Consider the following 19,634-nt stretch of genomic DNA (forward strand, 5'->3'; position numbering starts at 1 on the left):
AATGGCCTGCATTTGTATAGTGCTTTTCTAGTGCTTAAGGACCCTAAAGCACTTCACGCTACATTCAGTCATTCACCCATTGGCAAGCTACATTGTAGCCACAGCTGCCCTGGGGCGCACTGACAGAGGCATGGCTGCCGGACACAGGCGCCACCGGGCCCTCTGACCACCACCAGTAGGCAAACATGGGGTTAGTATCTTGCCCAAGGATATTTGGCATGCAGCCAGGAGGCAGCCTGGGATCGAACCACCGACCTTCTGATTAGTGGCTGACCTGCTCTGCCACCTGAGCTACAGCCACCCAAAATTAGAAATATCCTGTCTCAGAGTGACGCTGAAAAACTAGTTCATGCATTTATTACTTCCAGGCTGGACTACTGTAACTCATTATTATCAGGAAGTCCTAAAAACTCCCTGAAAAGACTTCAATTAATCCAAAATGCTGCAGCCTGACAGGGACTAGAAAGAGAGAGCAGATTTCTCCTGTAGTGGCTTCCCTTCATTGGCTCCCTGTTAAATCCAGAATTCAAAATCCTGCTCCTCACATACAAGGTCTTAAATAATCAGGCCCCATCTTATCTTAATGACCTTGTAGTACCATATCACCCTATTAGAGCACTTCACTCTCGCTCTGCAGGCCTACTTGTTGTTCCTAGAGTATTTAAAAGTAGAATGGGAGGCAGGGCCTTCAATTTACAGGGACCTCTCTGCACTGAATCATACGTGTTATTAATATCTGGAGGATGCTCGGGATAATGTGAAATAATATCATAAAAAAAAGTATTGGTCCCAACACAGAACGCTGCAGAATTACATGATTAATGTTTGTGTATGAAGAAGAGTCTTTGCATACATAAACAAATTGAAATTTAGCAAAAGGACATGACTCATGGCAGTGCAGAAGTTATGCTGTAACAGTGACCATAGTCTTTGAATATTGCAATCAGAAGTTACATTAAGATCTGGCAGAACAAGCAAACAGACAAATACTATCTGAGGCCAATTCAAGTAACTTTAACTACTGTTGTTTCTGTGCTGTGAAACTCTTAGTTTCAGTTAATCAATTATTTCATCATCTTATGCCAAGAATGAATTGAAAAAAATAGCTGATGATGTTAAAAGTAAAGCTCTCCCACCGTTACATATCATTTATTTTAACAACTTCCAGACTCCAGTTTTGGTCACTAATCAGGGGGGATTACATTTTACTTATGAGTCTGCATATTGTACTGTAATGTGGTCATGTAGGGAAACCATAATCCTACAAAAGTGTAGAATTAACCTTCTGTAACGATTACATCCTGTTACAACAGCTACAATTTCCAGCTTGACCAGTCTTTCAGTGAAATTAAAACCAAATGAAAAAAAATTAAAGCTAGATGAATGCAGGTGAAAAAGTATGTCATGGTAACCATAGTAACTGTTGTGTTCTATGCTCCAATTCAATTACAGATCCAAGGGAGTTACTTTGTTTCTCAGATTTATCTTGTACTCTGTAGAGCAAAGCATTCAGAGTTTCAGGGTCTGTTCTTCTCCGTGCGGAGGAGGGCTTGCTGGTAGAAAAAAAAAACATTTTGTGTGCTCTGACCATCTTTCACAAAAACGGGCGTAGAATCCTGAAGGTGTATTCTTTTTCTGTGCATGAGACAGGAAGTGATTAGTCACATCGAACACACCTGGGTCTAAGTGGCGTCATCAAAATAGCTACCACCTATGAAACCAAATAGTGTCAAATGTTGATAGAAGAACTCAAACTGCTGTGGTGTTTCCTACAGTTGTGTCAGCAACAGTTCATGATTAACGAAACCTGCAGACCTTAATAAAAGACTTTTACTTTAAAAAACCAAAGCTGAGTGGCCAAGCCTCGCTGCAGGAGCTGGAGGACAACAGCATAAACCAGGGTGTCAGTAGACACATGTCAGTGTCTTGTGTCAACTGACAAAAAATAAAACAGTAAAATTTCAGGTCTGGGCTTCTTTGTTCAGGCTGCTACTCCTGCAATCCAGCGCTGAATAAGCGAAATAAAATGGATACATGGATGGATACAATTTCAGCCAGACTTTTACGATGAGCCAGTTGTAATCACACATAAGGCCATATTTGCCTGATCACCATAAAGCTGTGGTGCTCTGGTGTAGGTTAGGATAGGTTGCAAAGCAGGCTCATTTCTGCCATTAAGTTGTGTATTTTAACATGGGTTTTTGTTTAATTATATATTGTTCCTGTAACAGATAGGTATCTTCCTGCCCTGCTTTCCTAAGATTGAAATTGATCTCTAATTTGCCTCCACTCACTGACAAAATCGTGAAACTAGTTATCATTGTTTATGACAGGGAACAGGACCCAAACACAGGACAAGAGGAAATAAGACTAAAAGAAATAAGAGAAGCTGGCTAATTAATAAGCTAAAACAATCCCATGCTCTCCCTGTGTGTGGGTTTCCTCTTATAGTCCAAAAGCATGCATATTCTAAACTGGACAGAGTGAATGATTCAATTAAATTTTATTTACAAAGCGCCGAATCACAACAACACTCACCTCAAGGCGCTTTAGATTGTAAGGTAGACCCTACAATAATACATACAGTGAAAAAACCCAACAATCATATGACCCAATCACATATGATATATGATCATTTGTCTCTATGTGTTAGCCTTGTGACAGACTGGCAGCTTGTTGAAGGTTATCCTGCCTCACACCCAAAGAGGTGACTCTAATGAATAAGATTGTATAATTATAGTGAATAATAATAATAATAATATTAAAAAGATAATTACACTGCTTCAATCCCTATACAACTGAATGTGGACGACGCACTTGCAGCAGTTGTATAGGGATGAGTGTGGAACTCTCCCAGGAGGACCACAGAGTCTCCAGGTGGAGCACATTTGAACACCCCACACAGAGACTCCAAGAAGGCCACGGACTCTGAGCTGACAGGACGTTCCCCAAACCAAAGGCATAGGGAACCAGCTCTCTCATCTAATTGGAGTCACTGAACTAGACTTTTGAGTTGTCTTTGTGTTGTTGTGTCTTAAATGGAATGAAGTCTCCCAATAGAATTAAATGTCAGTAGGTGCAATGCTGACATTTATTAGACTAAGAAATGAACTTTTTTAACCAAAAGGCTGGGTATGATACCAGAAACACATGTAGATTGTGTCAGCACATTGTTATTCCATCATCATTTTTCCATATAGAAATGCTGAGAAGACTCACAGTCAGGTGGTCTCTTAACACTTCAGACCTGAACCTGATGAACCTGAACAGTCATGCTTGATCTATTTCACTGGATCCTTTCACTGTAAAACAAAGACTGGCTGGATTTGCTACAGCATTTACAGACCATGTGGGTCACATGAATAACCAATACATACAGTGGGTGTAACTCAGCTGAGAGGTAGGAGGGGTTGACATAATCTTATTTATTAACTTCCTGACAACTGTGCTCTATTATTGTTACTGTTACTTGAAAACCTTTAAATTCTAAAACATACACTTTGCAGCCACACACTGAACCACCAACATTGCAACTTGTAGACGACCTGCTCTGCCTTCTGAGCCACAGCTCAGTTACAGCCACCCCAGTAACCCTCCTCCACCTCCTAGATCTCAATGCACCATTATCAACTCAATAAATAGTGGTGAAAAATCATGGACATGTGATGTGTTTTTTGACAGAACGAAAGGTCAAGGGATGTTGTTGGGAGGATGAAGTGGTTGCTACATTTGTACCCTGGAGATGGCACTGCCCCCTGAACCCACTGCACTACCCCTGCCCTGCAGCCGAGCCACAGACCGCACATCACCTCATTTGTTTCCCATATGAGAACATTTCATTTTTTTTATTTGGTTAGACAACAAAACTACCTGGTTAGTGCTATGAGAAGATGATGACCTCTATGAGGTCTCAAACATTATTAGTAACTCTACACATAGCGTTAATGCTTTGCTATCACAATACTGTTTTTGTGGCTTTTCTCCAAACTCTTAGCTTTTCAAGTAACAAAAAGTAAGCACTGTAACAGTTCACATTAAAAGCACTTACATTTTTTAAGCAATTTCATTTTTATTCAAACACTGAGTTAATTGGTATTAATGACGCCTGATGCAGGGTTAACATTTAATCATTAGCACCAGTTCACAGCAGAAACCTTTTTAGTAAAATACAACTTCACAATAAAGCTTTACCACAGTGATAAAAGAGTGTGACAGGTCAGTTTGGACAATAATGACAATAATCTGGGGTTCTGCAAAAATCCACTTAATGAGAATAATAACTCACCTGCAACATGAAACAACAGCAGGACCATGAATAAAGAGAGACTTTCACACATTCTAACTGGATTAATTACAGTAAATTATCCTCAACAGAGAATTGAAAATAATACTATACACTTCAGACTGTCATGAGGAATCACAGTTCATAAGCTATTATTTAACAATTAGTTAGAATTATAAATAGTTACCAATAAGCAGATTTTTCTCTCTCTGATAAAGTACTATTATTATAGTTATTCAGCTACTGTGTGCAGGTTTACTGGACACAGTGTGGATGGTGCTATTTATGTTCTCATTATCCAGGTATACACAAGCTGTCACGGACTGCTGGGGCAGACCATGTGGAGTGAGTTGAGGACCCAAGAGCAGACAGAGGCGAGGAGACAAAACTGGACTTAACAAAAAGTGAGCCTTTATTTAGGCCAAAAACTCACGGAAAAAACAACAACAAAGTAACTGAGGGAAAACCTGAACATAGACTAGGAAACTATGACTCTTACTGAGAATTTAGACTATAACTAAACTATGACTTACTATGGCTGGGAAACTGTGACAAGGGGTAGGGGAGATAACACAGACGACACGACACTGAACACAGCAAGGCTGAGGACTAAGTACACACGAGGTGATCAGGGGAAGTGGAGACACATGGGGACACAGCTGACTAGAATGAAACATAATGACAACACAGGGGAGAGTAAACTAAATGCAGTGAACAAAAAACAGACTCTTTCAAAATAAAACAGGAAACACAGAGACATAGACATGAAACGAACAAGACAACAAGAGCCACACAGACATGACACATAACGGGTAGGCGCACGAACCAGGGAGACCGAGTACAGGGGAAGATGACAGAAACGACAACATGAACTTGACAACATAAGACACACAGACATAAACACACGAAGGGCAAGGAAGACTTAACACAAGGGTAATATAATAACAAATGAGCTAGAATAACTTAATGAACCTAATCAAACAATAAACATCAAAATAGACTAAAAGTAAAATTTTTTTTTTGTGATGTTTGTTTTTTTCTAAGCTGTAATTGTTGCATGTGGAACCTGAGCTTTCAGGAGTTTTTGGTGAAACTGGAAACTCTGCTTGCCATCAGTCAACACAGGCAACTGTTGGGAACCCCAGACCAGTGTGGGGACCAACGGCTGACAAACTTAAACTACATCACTGACAATGTGCACAGTGTCTGAGGGCTTGATGTCCTCTAGTGGACCCTGTGTTCACTGCCCACTACTGTGGTATTTTATGGCAAATGCCAATTTGTCATGGAATTAGCAGGTGAAAAGTACTGGTGTCCTGTGCTTTTCACAGATGAGGGGAGCAAGTTCACAGTTAGCACACGAAAGAGTTTGAAGAAGCCAATGAGAACGTTATGTTGCCTGGCTCATCACTGGGTCAGTGTTTTTTTGGGGGGGAGGCACATCCATGGAGGGACACAAGACCTCTACAAACTGTGCAATGAAATCCTTGGACCCACTGTCAGACCCTACACTGATGCGGTGCGCCCTGGGTTCTTCCTGATGCATGATTATGCAGGCAGTTCCTGGAGGATGAAGGAGCAGGTACCAGTGACTGGCCCCCATGGTTGCCTGACCTATAAGAACACCTCTGGGACATTATGTTCATGTCCATCCTCTGGCACCAGGTTGCACTTCAGAATGTTCAGGAGCTCAGTGATCCCCCAGGATACCATCCGCCAGAACATGGGGGCCATAAAAACTATTAAGGACCCTTCTGAGTACCCGCAGTCATTTTATTTATTTTTTTGGCAAACTGAACTAGCATGCCATATCCTTTTTTCACTTTGATTTTCAGGGTGTCTTTGAATTCAGCCCTCAGATCCATCTAACAATGTGGCATCTTTTTGTGCCCAGTCCATATGAGTCTAGATACCCAGCATGATTTTTTAATTAAATTGTTCCTTTAATTTTTTTGAGCAGCGTAAAATGTTAATAGGGCGTTGTTTTGACGGTGGTGGTGTCTGATTATTTACATAAGACAATGGCGGTGAACCTGGAGGGTCCTTATGTGCCTTGAACCCCAGAAGATTTGCCGCTGAGTGAAAAGCTCTGTTTTGACGCACAATGGTCACTTTTGGATCCATTTCCTGTTCAGTTCAGGTATATGGTGTTCCACTGAAAAAGAAAAATCATTTTCTTATTGATGTCAGTATGATTTACAGCCAGGGGTTTGGTCACTTCAGAGATGGAATGATGACAATAACGATGTGCTGATGGGATGAACCGCGCTGCTACTCCTGTCTCTGTGTGGGCGTTGTTAAAACTCCTGAAGCGGGGAGGCAGTGCGTTTATTTACGCAGTATATTTCCCTCCTATTGGTCCGATTATAGAAGCTGTTCTGATGACACAGCCAAATCTCTAGTGATAAAAAGATAGACGCCAAGACGCGCTAAAGAAACGGGTGTCGGAGGGCGGACAGCGAGCAGTTTCGTGGTAGATGTGCCTCTGCGACTCTTAACAAGGCTGGAAGTATCGGTCCGATTCCTGAGGTACCGAGTCTGGTTTTTACACTTTTTCTTTCTCTCAAACTTTAAACTAGAGAACATTTTATTTCCCTTTTATTGGTAATGATAACAAATAGACGAAGGAACATAAAAAAAACTTGCAGATACGTGCGCTCTCCGCTAACGTGATTCTCAGTTTCAGTAATTTCTTTAATTCCAGTCTGGTGAAACATTTGATGTGGTGTTTCTCTCCCCTCACCGACTCTGTGTGTGTGTGTGTGTGTGTGTGTGGATGTTTTTGAAGAATGGAGTGGTATGTCCTGGTGCTGATGCTGAGCTTGCCGCCCTGCATCCACACAGATTGTTCTTCACAGTGTCAGAAATGCGCGCAGCAAATCCTTAGCGCCGATGAAGCTTACAGCAGCCTGGTAAGAAAGTTCAAAAGGGAAATTTAAGATGACTTCATAATCTTGTTGCTGATCTAAAATGATAGAAAATTCTTCAGTGTGTTATTCTAACTGTAATCATCTAAATCTTGGAGTTAAAAATCAGGCAAAACCATTAATAAAATCTTGGAATATGCAGTAGCCTGTGTGTATATATAGTTTTGAAATTTCTCGTTCGACTGGGAAGTAAGGCGCAGCCGCCGAGCTTTACCACAAACATAACTCACAAGTGGGAAATGTAACGTGCGTTCAGGTATAGTGCGCCCTGCTGATGTCCCCTGGTTTCCCGATCTTGTCTGTGTCTTGCAGTCGTGCAGCGCCGATTGTGAGGGCCAGCTGGAGAGCTGCAGCCAGGCTCCGCGGTTGGCCGACTTCAGCCAAGATGAGGCTGCGGAGGAGGAGGAGAGCCAGCAGGCAGATCTGGTCAAACGCTACGGCGGCTTCATCAAGAGGATCGACAAGAACAAGAACAAAATATTCGTCTCTCCGTGGCGCGACAATTACATCCTGAAAGGTGCCTCGCTGCCCAAGAAATATGAGCTTTTTTTGAAGAAGCTGGAAGATAGAGACGCAGATACAGAGGAGCAGGCAGACGACACTCCAGAGGATCACATCCTCCGTGGTTATGTTAAACGTTACGGCGGCTTTTTACGGAAATTCGGCCCAAAGTCAAAGAGAAGTAGCTCCGTGGAGCAGGAGGACCAGGAGCCCGAGGAGCTGCAGAAGCGCTACGGAGGCTTCATGAGGAGAGTCCGACCAAAGTTGAACAACCTGAAGTGGGACAAGCGGTACGGAGGGTTTCTGCGCCGTCACTTCAAAATCTCTATGCGCTCAGTGGAGGAGCCCTATTTCTCCTATGACGAGCTGACCCTATAGACACAGTCGTAGGAGAACTCAAAGGAACTTGCACAGGTTTACTTGAAATGCCATAATTGAAGTATCATATGCCTGCTGAGCTCGCCTAGATTCGGCTGCCTTCTGTGTAACATTTGTGTAATTTGCATCATCGCCTTTCCTTCAATAAATGCTTGTTTAAAAAAATCATAAATAAATTCACCCTCTTTTTAAATGTATTTGATTTTTTGCACACAGGACGATATGGCGCGGTGTTCGCTTTGAGAGCGATTTAACAATTTTACGTTGTTTCTCTTGTTGCGGCCGCTGTTTGCACTCTCAGGCTGCTTGTTTTTGTCCTGATTTTGAATTTCCCAGTAAAACGATGTAGGGTTTGTGTCAATGTTCCCGTTTTATTATTCAAAACAATACTTGACATAATAGATACTTACGTTAATTTTAAAAAACAATATATATAATTAATATTAACAAACAATGAAAATAATTCTGTTTACTTCTAACGACACCAAAAATCAAGGCCAGCTCATCAGTCCGCTGCTGTCTGCGGACTGTACTGGACACTTTACAGAATCTAAATGCCAACTAAATTTTACACAACCTGAATATTTATTATTATTTTAGGTTATTATTGTTGTTGTTGTTGTTGTTACACATTTTGCCAAGTTTTCCAAAATATAGATAAACAGTTTTACAGGATGAATATAACAGCAGCGCAGATGCCAAGAATTTGATCCTGAGACAGAAAACTGATGAATCTGTGAAGTCATTAAAACAGGATGCTGTTGCGCCACGGTGTGGGCAAGCGTCAGAAGTCTCCCCCCAGAACAGGAGTTAAAGCACTTTAATAATAAAGGCGTCATTCACGATGAATGAATGTGTATGAATTAGCTCATTTCTGCACCACAGGAGAATATGCAGATTTTATTAATTCCTTTTCTTATTATAAAGAAAAACAGCAGAAGAAAAAAATAGAAATAGACTCGTTTGACATTTTTCTATTCTTACTGAACAAATTATTTACACTACCAGCTTTAGCATATCTCCTTCACTGTATAATTCTCATGTACATGGCTAATTTACAATGACAAGTTGAACTAAACAGCTGTGGGATGAAGCCAGGAGTGCCTGTAGGAAACCCACAAAGGTACAGGAAAAATCCACAGAAAAAGGGCCCAGCTGATCAGGGGGTTCAAAACCTTTTTTCCTGAGAGGAACTAACCGAACCCCACTGACTGCATGTCTTTGGACTGTGGGAGGAAGCCAGAGTGCCCGGAGAGAACAGGGGGAGAAAGGTGGAGTCACACTCAGGATCTTTTTACTGTGAGGCAACAGTGCGACCCACCGGGCCACCTGCTGCCCATGTAAAAAGATACGCAGACAAATGATCAAACAAAGACTAGACAAAGATAACCCACTTCTGTTCTCCTGTGGTAGCTGGGTAAGGTTTTAGCCCTCCTGTGACTCTGATAGGTGATTGGATGGACAAAGTAACTGACATGCGCCATCCTGGAAAGCATCACAAAGCCATTTCTAAGGATTTGGAGCTCCAGCAAACTTTAGTGAGATTCATTTGTGGTTCACCAATCTCACAGATGGAGAAAACTTGGAACAGTGGTGAAACTTCCCAGGAGTGGCTGTTCTACCAAAATTACTCTGAGTGCATAGACGAATCATCTGGGAGGTTATAAAACAAGCCAGAACAACATCTAAAGAACTGCAGGTATCACTTGGCCCAGTGGAGGTCAGAGTTCATGATCCAACAGAAAGAAAGAGACTGGACAAAAATGGCATCCTGGAGAGTTCCACGATGAAAATCACGGTTGGCCAAAGAGCATCCTGATGATCCAAGACTTTAGGGAAAATATCCTGTGCACCGATGAGAAGGTTTGAGTCCCATTATATTATACTAACTGGTCAAACATGGTACTGGTAGTGTGATAGTCTGGGGTCGCTTTGCTGCTTCAGCACCTGGATGACTTTCTGTAACTGATAAGAGTGAATTCTGCTCTTGATCAGAAAAAGTCCAGCCATCAGTTTGTACCCTGGAGCTCGAGCACATTTGTGTTATGCATCACGTCCACCTCTGAATGCCAAAAAAACCAAAAGTTTTACACTTCTTTAATCAAAACTCAAACTTGCATCAGAATCAGAGAAACTTTATTAACCCCAGAGGGAAAGTAAATAAATTGCATGACCTTAAACAAGTGATTCATGAAAGAAACCCTTCAGTGTGGATGAATTAGAACAATTCTGCAAAGAAAAACAGACCAATGTTGCTCCACAGTAATGTGAATGACTCAGTGCCAGTCATCAGTTGATTGCTCTGTCAAGGGTAACACAACCAGTTCTTGGGTTTACAGTGCAATTACTTTTTTCTCATAACAGAAGACTATTTTCTAATATTAACATTTGTTCTATGGCTTGAAATATGTAAGAGTGCAAATGCAAAAACTAAAGAACCTGCTGCAGATCTCTTCTAGTTAAGAGTTCTTCCACCAACCATCCGATGACTGGGGCTCGTGTCTAAGTTTGGAATGACTGCTGTAATCTGCTGCTTTGCTTATAAAGCTGAAGGATTTACTCATAAACTTCATGTTCTAGGGGAGAATAAAGCTTTTAATGCAAAGTAGGGTCACAAAACTTTAACGCAACAAGAGTAACAATCAATTAAATACCTGTACATTTGCTTTCCTCAATGTGAAGTATAAATAACACAAAGTTTTTGTAATTTACATGTTAATGCTGAGTTCATGATACATACTCCAGCCAGCATAAGTCATGTACTGGTTAAGCTTCACATAAATGTTTTTTTACCCCATTTTAAAGTGTTCTCCTGACCACACCCAGTGTCCCAAAGCATCCCAAGAACAGGAGGTGGAGCAGGTCATCTACTGGAAGGTTGGTGGAGCTAAATCCCAACATGCTATCGGATGCATGTGTCAGAGGATGAATGTTAGACAGAAAAGCATAAAGCATGTTGTACAAAGTGCTTTGAGTGTTCAAGTAGAATAGAAAAGAACGATATAAGACCCAGTACATTAACAGTGTTTTATAATCCAAGTGAATTTAGAATCTATGAAGCCAGTAACATCACAGCAAACAGTCGTCCAAGGTCGGGACAATTTAAAAATCCCTTCACTCTTTTTTATAAAAATACGTTTTACAAAAATCCTCAAGTCCTGAACTTTTCTTTAAAAAAAACAAGCATTTATTATCAAACTAAACAATCTTCCTGTGTGGAATAAACAGACAGACGTGATACATATTTTATTACGGATGAAATATACAGTCACAACACCTGTTCAGTTTCTAATGGAGATCTATGGATGTCTTGAAATGCATGAAATGGTGTGGAAAAGTCAAAGGGTTCATAGGCCTTCACCTCCACCTTCAGTCCACTCCAAACTGAAGCCAATCAGAAGCCAGACGAGGGAGCAAACAGCCAGGCTGTATTTCACTGCTGCTGGTCCTGCTGGTCCCCGTCTTCCTCTTTAACCTGCTCTGGCTGACCTTTATCATCATCATCTAGCTGGTTTGCCTCCTCGGAATCGTCGGCAGTGGCTGCCAAGGCGTCGACAACACTGATGGTGCCAACCTGCTGTTGGACAGCGGCGCCCTGTGTGGTGGCCAGACCCTGCAGCGTCACCAGCTGGAACTGAGGTCCCACCAACTTAACGAAGGCCCCGGAGGCTGCTTGGCTGCTGGCCCCAGCTGCCCCTTCCTGACCGGCAGCAGTGGACAAAACTGTCAAGTTAGAGCCATCAGCTGAAAGCTCTGAACCAGAGAGCGAGGAGGTCAGGAGGGTGTACGCGCCAACATTGGTGCTGGGCTGGGCCCCTGCCACGGTCAGCACCTTCCCCAGTGGGAGGCTGGTCAGCTGGCTAAGAGGCAGGGTGATCTGGGTGGGTGCAGCATTGACTGCGGCAGGACCGGAGACAGCACGCGTCAGCCGGGGACGCTTGGGCCCGGGAGGCGCAGGCACCGGCGTGAGGGTCATCAGGACGTTGTTGAGGTGCTGCGATTTGCTCTTCAGCTCCTTGGCTCGCTTCCTGTGCTCGTCACACTGCTGCTCCAGGGCTACAGGGGGAGACGGTGAAGTACCACAAGATTGCTGTTACTCCTTCATGCAGAATGCAGTCATTTCTACAAAGTTACACAAATCACAAGCACAAGGAAGACCACTTAGGATTCTGCACTGACCGGCTAAGCTGCGAGTGTACTGCTCTCTGTAACGGTCCATCTGGCTCTTGTGACTTGCCAGAACCTTTTTCACAAGGTCCAGCATTCCAAAGTTCTGCACTATGTTGTTGAGTAAAACAGCATCTGAGAAACAGAGCAGTCACGCTGCGTCATTTCACGATCGGTATTTTTATTAGTCATCTGTGGCAGGTGACTAACCGACCCACACCTGTGTGTGTTTCTAACCTTTGACCTGCAGCGGTGGGTCACACACTCTCTCCTGCAGCCCCTTCAGCACCTCCTGCAGCTCATTCTGGAAGTCCTCTACCACCTCTTCCAGCAGTCCTGCCTCCTTCACCGCACGCCAGAACGCGATGGAGTCCTCTGTGCACACAAACACACACATCAGTAACATAATTACCTCTCTGAGTCAGGTGACTCCACTTGATGGTGTCTGTGTGTATGTAGGTTGTTGATCACCTCCGATGGCTGTGACCCAGCCTGAAGCTTCCTCCATCACCTCTGGAAATGATGCTGCAGCTCCATTCACTACAACAGAGACGGCACATGTGGTTGCAGTGCAGACTGTGGTGCTGGTTCAGAAGCTCCACTCATCTGTGCTGCGCGTGGCTTCACTTTATATTTATTTATAACAATGACGTACTCCTGGATGCAAAGTCACTCACACTGTGACTGAATTACTGCCAAATGGGATTTTTCACAGGTAACATGTTTTCCCAGTCTTCACTAAAACTAGCTTGGAAATAACAAGTCAGGTTTTCTGTTTGCCTGTGACTATACTGCTGGATGAAGGTTTTAAAAAGCTCTTAAAACTGTGCTCACACTCGTACATGGGGCCAGAGCCGAACCTAAAATCTGTGTTGGCAGGATTACATTAAGTGAGGCTAATGCAAAATATTACTGATTAATCTTCATGATTCTGACCTCATCATGTTTGCAAACCTGCACATGGAGATGTAACACACTCCAAGACTCTGCAAAGTTATTTTTGTTTTCAGTATACTGTACAGAATCTGTTCATTTTTACTGTTTAAAAGTGTTTATTTTTGCTTCATCACAGTCATTATTTTTTATGTAGTGTATTTGATTTGCACCAAATCATTTTGTAAAAGGACTTACAATCAGCTGATGAAGGCGTGGCGGGAATCACATCGTCTGACGAATCAGTGCTCATGGACACTTTAGTTCCCACCAGGTCTATTTTAGTACTGCGGCAGGTGTTGGAGCAGACCTTTGTGTGGTGATAGAAGTCCAGTTCACCAGAGTCCATGATCTTCCTGTGAAATTAAATATGATGAAAGTCTGTTAGGCACAATTTGCTGTAACTGTCTATCATGTCTGACAGAAGAGTGCCATCGTGACGCAAAACATGTTGAAAATAAGTTACAATGCAAACCAAAGGCCAAAAAAAATATCTAGGGGAGAGTTTAAGTATAGACAATAAATAAATAAATAAACAGAGAGCGTGGGATTCTCTACAAGTTTATGAATAAATTAAATGCAAACAGGGGAGGGAAGAAGATATACACACACAAAAAAAGGAAATTTAAACACTTTAAATTACTAGTTTGAATGAAAAAGTTATTTTTTAATACATTGCACCCAAGACTGTGAGACCACCAGGCCCTCTACTGGTTGCTGTCGGGAACAACAAGCCGGCTTGTCTTTTTTTCACTCATAAAATCTCAGATATCTACCGTCAACTTAACTCTGCAGGAGCTTCTGACTCTGAAGTAGACTTCCTGTTTCCCCCACTGTCTTCCTCACAGTTATTTTCAAGCTTTACTCTTCCCTCCATAACTGATGTATCTAATCTTATTAAAAAAATCTACATCGTTCACCTGTCACCTTGACCCTCTTCCCACTGTGTTAGTTAAAGCCTGTCTTCTGGATTACCAATGACCTTCTGATGGCAGCTGATTCTGGTCTCCTATATATCCTCATTCTTCTTGACAGCGTTTGATACCATTTCTCACAATATCCCCACATACCCCCCCCCCCCTTGCTTGGATAGCCTCGTATCTCTCAGACCGCACTCAGTTTATCCAATTGAAATCACGCTCTTCAAGTCTCTATCCTGTTTCTGCTGGTGTGCCCCAGGGTTCAGTATTAGGGCCTCTTTTATTCATTATTTACATGCTCCCTCTTGGACATATATTCTGAAAATATAATATACATTTTCCCTGTTATGTCGATGACACCCAGCTCTACATTTCTTCTAAACCCAATTCATCCCTCCCACCTACCTCCCTCTCAAACGGTCTTATCGAGATTAGATCCTGGTTCTCCTCCAATTTTTTAAACTTAACAGTAATAAAACTGAAGTTTTACTCATTGGCACGGCCTCTATCTTAACCAAATCCCACAGTTTTTCCATTAACATTGAACGTTCTCCCACCCTTCCCTCCCCTCAGGTTAAGAGTTTGGGTGTCATACTTGATAATACTCTTTCATTCCAGCCTCACATTAATTACATAACCCTGTCTGCATACTTCCACTTACGTAATATTAACCGACTCCGCCCCTTCCCTCCTACCCATGCTGCTGCCATCCTTGTCCTTATTACGTCCTGTACTGATTACTGCAATTCCCTCTTATTTGGTCTCCCTAAAAGGTCCCTTCATAAACTCCAACTTCTAACTCGTACTCCGTCCAGAGCTCATATTACCCGAGTTCTTCAGCAGCTTCACTGGTTGCCCATAGAAGGATAAACTTTAAAATCTTACTTCTCACGTACAAGTGTATCCATAAATCTGCTCCTTCCTATTTGTGTGACCTGCTCCATATCACCACTGTTTCCCGCCTTCTCAGATCCTCATCTGCTATTCATCTTACTGTTCCGTCCTCACGTCTCATCACTCCGAGGAGCAGAGCCTCCAGCCATTAGAAATATAAACTCTCTTCCTGTATTTAAGTCACAGCTCCAAACACATCTGTTCAAACTGGCTCATTCGCGTTAGTGCTGATTTTATCTGTTGTCAAGTTCTGTTTTGCAATTTTAACTTATTTTATGTATTTTATGACTATTGCTCCATTTATTAATGTTGTTCTTTGTAAGGTGACCTTGGCTTTTTAAAGGCGCCCTCAAATAAAGTCTATTATTATTATTATTTTTATTATTAAAGTCAAAGTTTTGCAGAAGACATGATGATGTTAAAGGTGGAGTAAAGAGACTTAGCCTTTGTATGGGTTGAACCCAGTTATGAGAGTGAGAGGAAGTTTAAGCCGCTCAGTGATGCCACATGATTTCAAGCAGCATTCATTTTACCTAAATACTCTCATATTACACCTGAGACAGACTCATCATATTACAGTCCACGCTGGAAGGAATCATATGATGGCTAACTTGTGTGAAAGATTTTAAATATCGGGGGAAAAATCGAGCCATCAGGCCAGATCCTGGCTAGATCTTTCATATGTAAGCGTCAACATGTCCGACCAGTGGGTGTGTTGAGATTCAAACCTGTGCACGATTTTTAGTGAAATCACCTATGCTGTCAATTTGAAGCTCCTACGTTGCCTCTTTTTCCAATTACTGCATTCACAAACTTAGGTGTCCATGGCACCCACCCGCCCAGCGAGGTGACGACAGTACAAAAGGCTGATTTGAGATCGCAAACTAACACACAATGTAACACGATCAAGTCTGATGAAGGCAGCTATAAGAAGTCCTGCACACAAGCACTCTGAAAAGGTTAAATACTGGATTCTCTCAAATTACATTGTGTTGAAAAACATACTGCACAGTGGGGTTTGTATCCACTACAGTTACTGTCTATTAATAACAAGTCCAGACCTGAGCATGGTGCCATTGAGTCGGATAGCTCTCTTCCAGTCCTTCAGAGTGGATTTCCCTGCTAAACACACAAACTCCTTTGGGCTGATGAGCTGCTCATTGAACTGATCAGAGAGGAAAGAAAAACAAGTCAGTGTAGATTCAGGACAAGCTAAGTGCTTTAAAAACGACTGTGTACCTGGACACATTTCACATTTATCCCAGGGCAGACGAATTTCTTCCAGATCAGAGTGGCTTTGACGTCTCCGCATGTGATTGGGTAGAACACGTCAGCTTCCACATCCACCTCTTCACTTAATTTCACTGCAAAGACAGAGATGCAAACATCTTCATAAGGACACATAGTAAACTGTAAAGTAAACCACCACTTACACGTTCTTTTATTTACTTCTGAAAAATTCAGAAGAGTGAAAAATGGCACGGCAGTTTATTCTTTACAGAAAATTATTCAAACAAAGTGGAAAACAAGAAAAATGAATCCAGCTGAAGCTAATAAAGAAAAGTTCAGTTCAAATTACCAATGACTGCGTCTTCCTTTGCCAGTGAATCTGCTCTGATGGCCTCTGCTTCCATTGGTGCTACTGTGAGGACATTCTCCCTGAGGGGGAAAAAACAGCAAACTTCTGCATATCAGTACATCTGCTGTATGTGATTTCATGTACAATATGTTATTTTGTATATATATGACTGTCAAGTAAGTGGAGTTGGCAGACCACCTACAGTATTTCTGTTCTTTATGTAGCTATTCTGCATCTTATTACAGTTGTTTGAGTTTATTTTTAATGTTGTATCTCTCTCACTTTGTATGACAGTCATTTTATTTTATTTATTTTCCATTTTTGTACATGTTGAGTGATTTTACATTTCTGTGTTTGCTGCATTTCTTTGTAGCGTGCACTTTTGCATATTTTTATTTTGTGTTTTTGTTGACATCTTGCTCATCTTTGGACCTGTTTGTGTCTCTGTATCTCTTTATAGCAGTTTTGCATTTCTATCTCACTATTACTCATCTTATATCTTTCAGTAAATTTGCCCCTTCACATTTATTTTACATTTTGACCACAAGGCCATGTGTGCAGTGAGTATGTGTTACCCGGTCTGAGGGGTCAACTCTGCAGTCACCAGCACTGCTTTATCCTCCTCTGCCACAGAGGGGAGGTCCTCGCTCCCCGACTCCGGTAAGGTGACGATCACAACCTCATTCATTTCCTGCATGTTTACCTCTGATGAAGCCATGAAGACTCGGAGGAGCTCACCTACAGACAGGTGACAGCAGGGGGTGGACAGATGTTACTGATTGTATAATGTTGTAAAAGATTTAGTAATTAGAATAAATGATCTCCTGACTATAGCAAAAACACACCATAGTTCAGAGAAGGGTGGGAATGTGCAGAATTATTCCAGTAATACTGGGAATGACTGCAGAGCGTCCGTAACTGTATACGGGGGCTAAATGGCTGCTAGCTGTAGTAAACACTGACAGCATCTACTTTGTACTTTGTCTACACTGAAAAACTACAGGAGACATCACTGTTTTGTGACGGAATTAAATTGTTGGGGTTTGAATTTGTTTGCAACTAACTAACTAACTAACATACATATTGAAATGAACTGAACGTGTTTGCTTTCTTGGCCTGATCGAGCAGGATGTAACGACGCTCCCGCAGATTAGAGTATTATAGAGGGAGCTGAATAAGCTTACCTTGGCCTTGGGACGTAATGTTGAAAACGGTGTGTTGGTGTCGTCCCGACAGAAAGGATGCTATCTAGTAAATCTGAACCTATTCCAGTAAATTACTGTCAAAATATAAAGCTGCTGATATCCGTCTCTTTTCGTCTTCATACAGAACACTGCCGCTCTATTTTTAAGATTTCTGAAGCCTAAATTTGAAAACAAATACAATTAAGATTTCCTGCTCGTACCCAGCTAGCATGAATAGTTTTCTGTATAGTTCTTCTTCCTTTGTTATTTTTCTTGGTGGTTGGCGCTCCCAGATGGTACATTACTGCCCTCCATTGGTGTGGAGGCTGAAATGCCACAAAATACAAAAAACAGAAGCTACCTAACAAATTAGGCTGTCTTAAAAATGAAATATAGCCTGATAGTTTTCACGTCTTCAGTTCTTTATAAATAAATCAATAAGGTCCAGTTTCATTTCAGTTTTTGGATCAGTTGTCTATGCATACCCTCATATTTCCAGCATTGCAATAAAACATGTTCTATGGTTCTCCATTGCAGACACATTTTCCTGTGTGGTATTTTTCTGTACCAGTGTGTCCAAGTCTAAGTCCAGATATCACTGTCTCCTCCCTGCTGTACTTTCTTGTGCTTCTCGTTTCTCTGTTTTCCTTTGAATTTTGTAAAAGCACTGTCCCTTCATATCTTCCTTTCAGTGCTTTCACCACCTTTCCTATATTCCTTGTCTTGTTATGCCCTTCATCCTTGTCCTAACAGAGTCTGTTTGGCGAGATCAGCTGAAAGACTCTTTGTGGCTTCCTTTGCTGTCCTATCCTATGCGTGCGTGCGTGCATGTGTGTGTGTGTTGTATTTTCTGTTCAGTGATTGCTCCATTCCTATGGTTCTCTCTTAGGAGCATTACATTAAAACCATCTCCAAATTAAAAACTAAGAAAGCTATCAAGACTTTTTACATGTTTCTATATTTACTAAGTTTCTATAAGTTTTTGTACAGCTAATTGTTCTTGCTAATAATAAGAAGGAAACAGTTAAAATGCTATAAGCATAAGAACAAAAGGATTATTACTTTTCTAAAATGTATTTATTTATTTTGCAACAAAGCCAGATCACAGAGCCTTGCAATAGAAATTGGCAGCACACACTAGCAGCCATAGCAGCACAGAAGTTTCAGAATTTTCTAAAGTAAGAGATTAAACAAGACATTTATGGGTGTTATCAGCAAACATAAATGAAATTAATTTGTTCCTGAAAGCATGCAAGTGCATCAATCACCAAAGACTTGGCAGATTTGGGGCTTATTATCATTAGGCTAGGATAATGTTGATAACAAACAACAACAGGCAAACAACGTGGTTTGTAAGCATGTCTAACAACATCAGGGCATGGTCCTATTGAGACAACCAATGGAGTCCTGGAGTCTCCTCCCACATATGGACCAGGAAATCACTGAGCTCCAAAACAGGCTGTATCCCAATTCAGGGTCTGCAGCCTTAAAGTACGCATTTCAAGGCCGATTACGTCACAGCGGCGCGCCGAAGACTGTCCCAATTCAAAGGCTGCTCGAAATGCGGCCCTGAAATGCGTCCTTCATTTCCCTGAATTTTAAGGCTGTAGCAGTGTAGACTTCGTGGCCCAACATATCCCAGAATGCATAGCGCGGCAATGGGTGTGGATAAATTTGCAGAAAAAAACGGCGGATGAGCGGCTGAAGAGTACACTTTAAGTACTGAATATTATGTCACTTATTTATGTGCAAATGTTTAATAACGAAGAACATTAAACATTACTGTTGGCCACATGTCGGCAAAGTTATGTGACATTAGTGACGTTTGTACTAACTTGGTTTTAAAGCCTTTACTTTAAAATATACGCC

General features: G+C 41.7%; 2 protein-coding genes across 2 annotated transcripts; one reads left to right on the forward strand and one right to left on the reverse strand.

The window, feature by feature from the left end:
* The first annotated feature begins 6,600 nt into the window (after positions 1 to 6,600).
* On the forward strand, positions 6,601 to 8,850 carry pdyn (prodynorphin). The gene is made up of 3 exons (XM_040003775.1): positions 6,601 to 6,811; positions 7,071 to 7,194; positions 7,522 to 8,850. The coding sequence occupies exons 2-3, from the start codon at positions 7,072 to 7,074 to the stop codon at positions 8,086 to 8,088; spliced, it is 690 nt and encodes a 229-aa protein (XP_039859709.1). The 5' UTR covers positions 6,601 to 6,811; position 7,071; the 3' UTR covers positions 8,089 to 8,850.
* Positions 8,851 to 10,202: 1,352 nt separating this feature from the next.
* gmeb2 (glucocorticoid modulatory element binding protein 2) lies at positions 10,203 to 18,040 on the reverse strand. Its single transcript, XM_040003773.1, has 10 exons — positions 17,766 to 18,040; positions 17,157 to 17,319; positions 16,582 to 16,661; positions 16,242 to 16,366; positions 16,064 to 16,167; positions 13,387 to 13,544; positions 12,727 to 12,795; positions 12,493 to 12,630; positions 12,268 to 12,390; positions 10,203 to 12,144 (listed from the first exon to the last, which is right to left on the reverse strand). The coding sequence occupies exons 2-10, from the start codon at positions 17,297 to 17,299 to the stop codon at positions 11,522 to 11,524; spliced, it is 1,563 nt and encodes a 520-aa protein (XP_039859707.1). The 5' UTR covers positions 17,300 to 17,319; positions 17,766 to 18,040; the 3' UTR covers positions 10,203 to 11,521.
* Between the last annotated feature and the right edge of the window lie 1,594 nt (positions 18,041 to 19,634).

This window comes from Simochromis diagramma, unplaced genomic scaffold (assembly GCF_900408965.1).
Source record: "Simochromis diagramma unplaced genomic scaffold, fSimDia1.1 OVJJ01000466.1, whole genome shotgun sequence".
Classification (NCBI taxonomy): Eukaryota; Metazoa; Chordata; class Actinopteri; order Cichliformes; family Cichlidae; genus Simochromis; species Simochromis diagramma.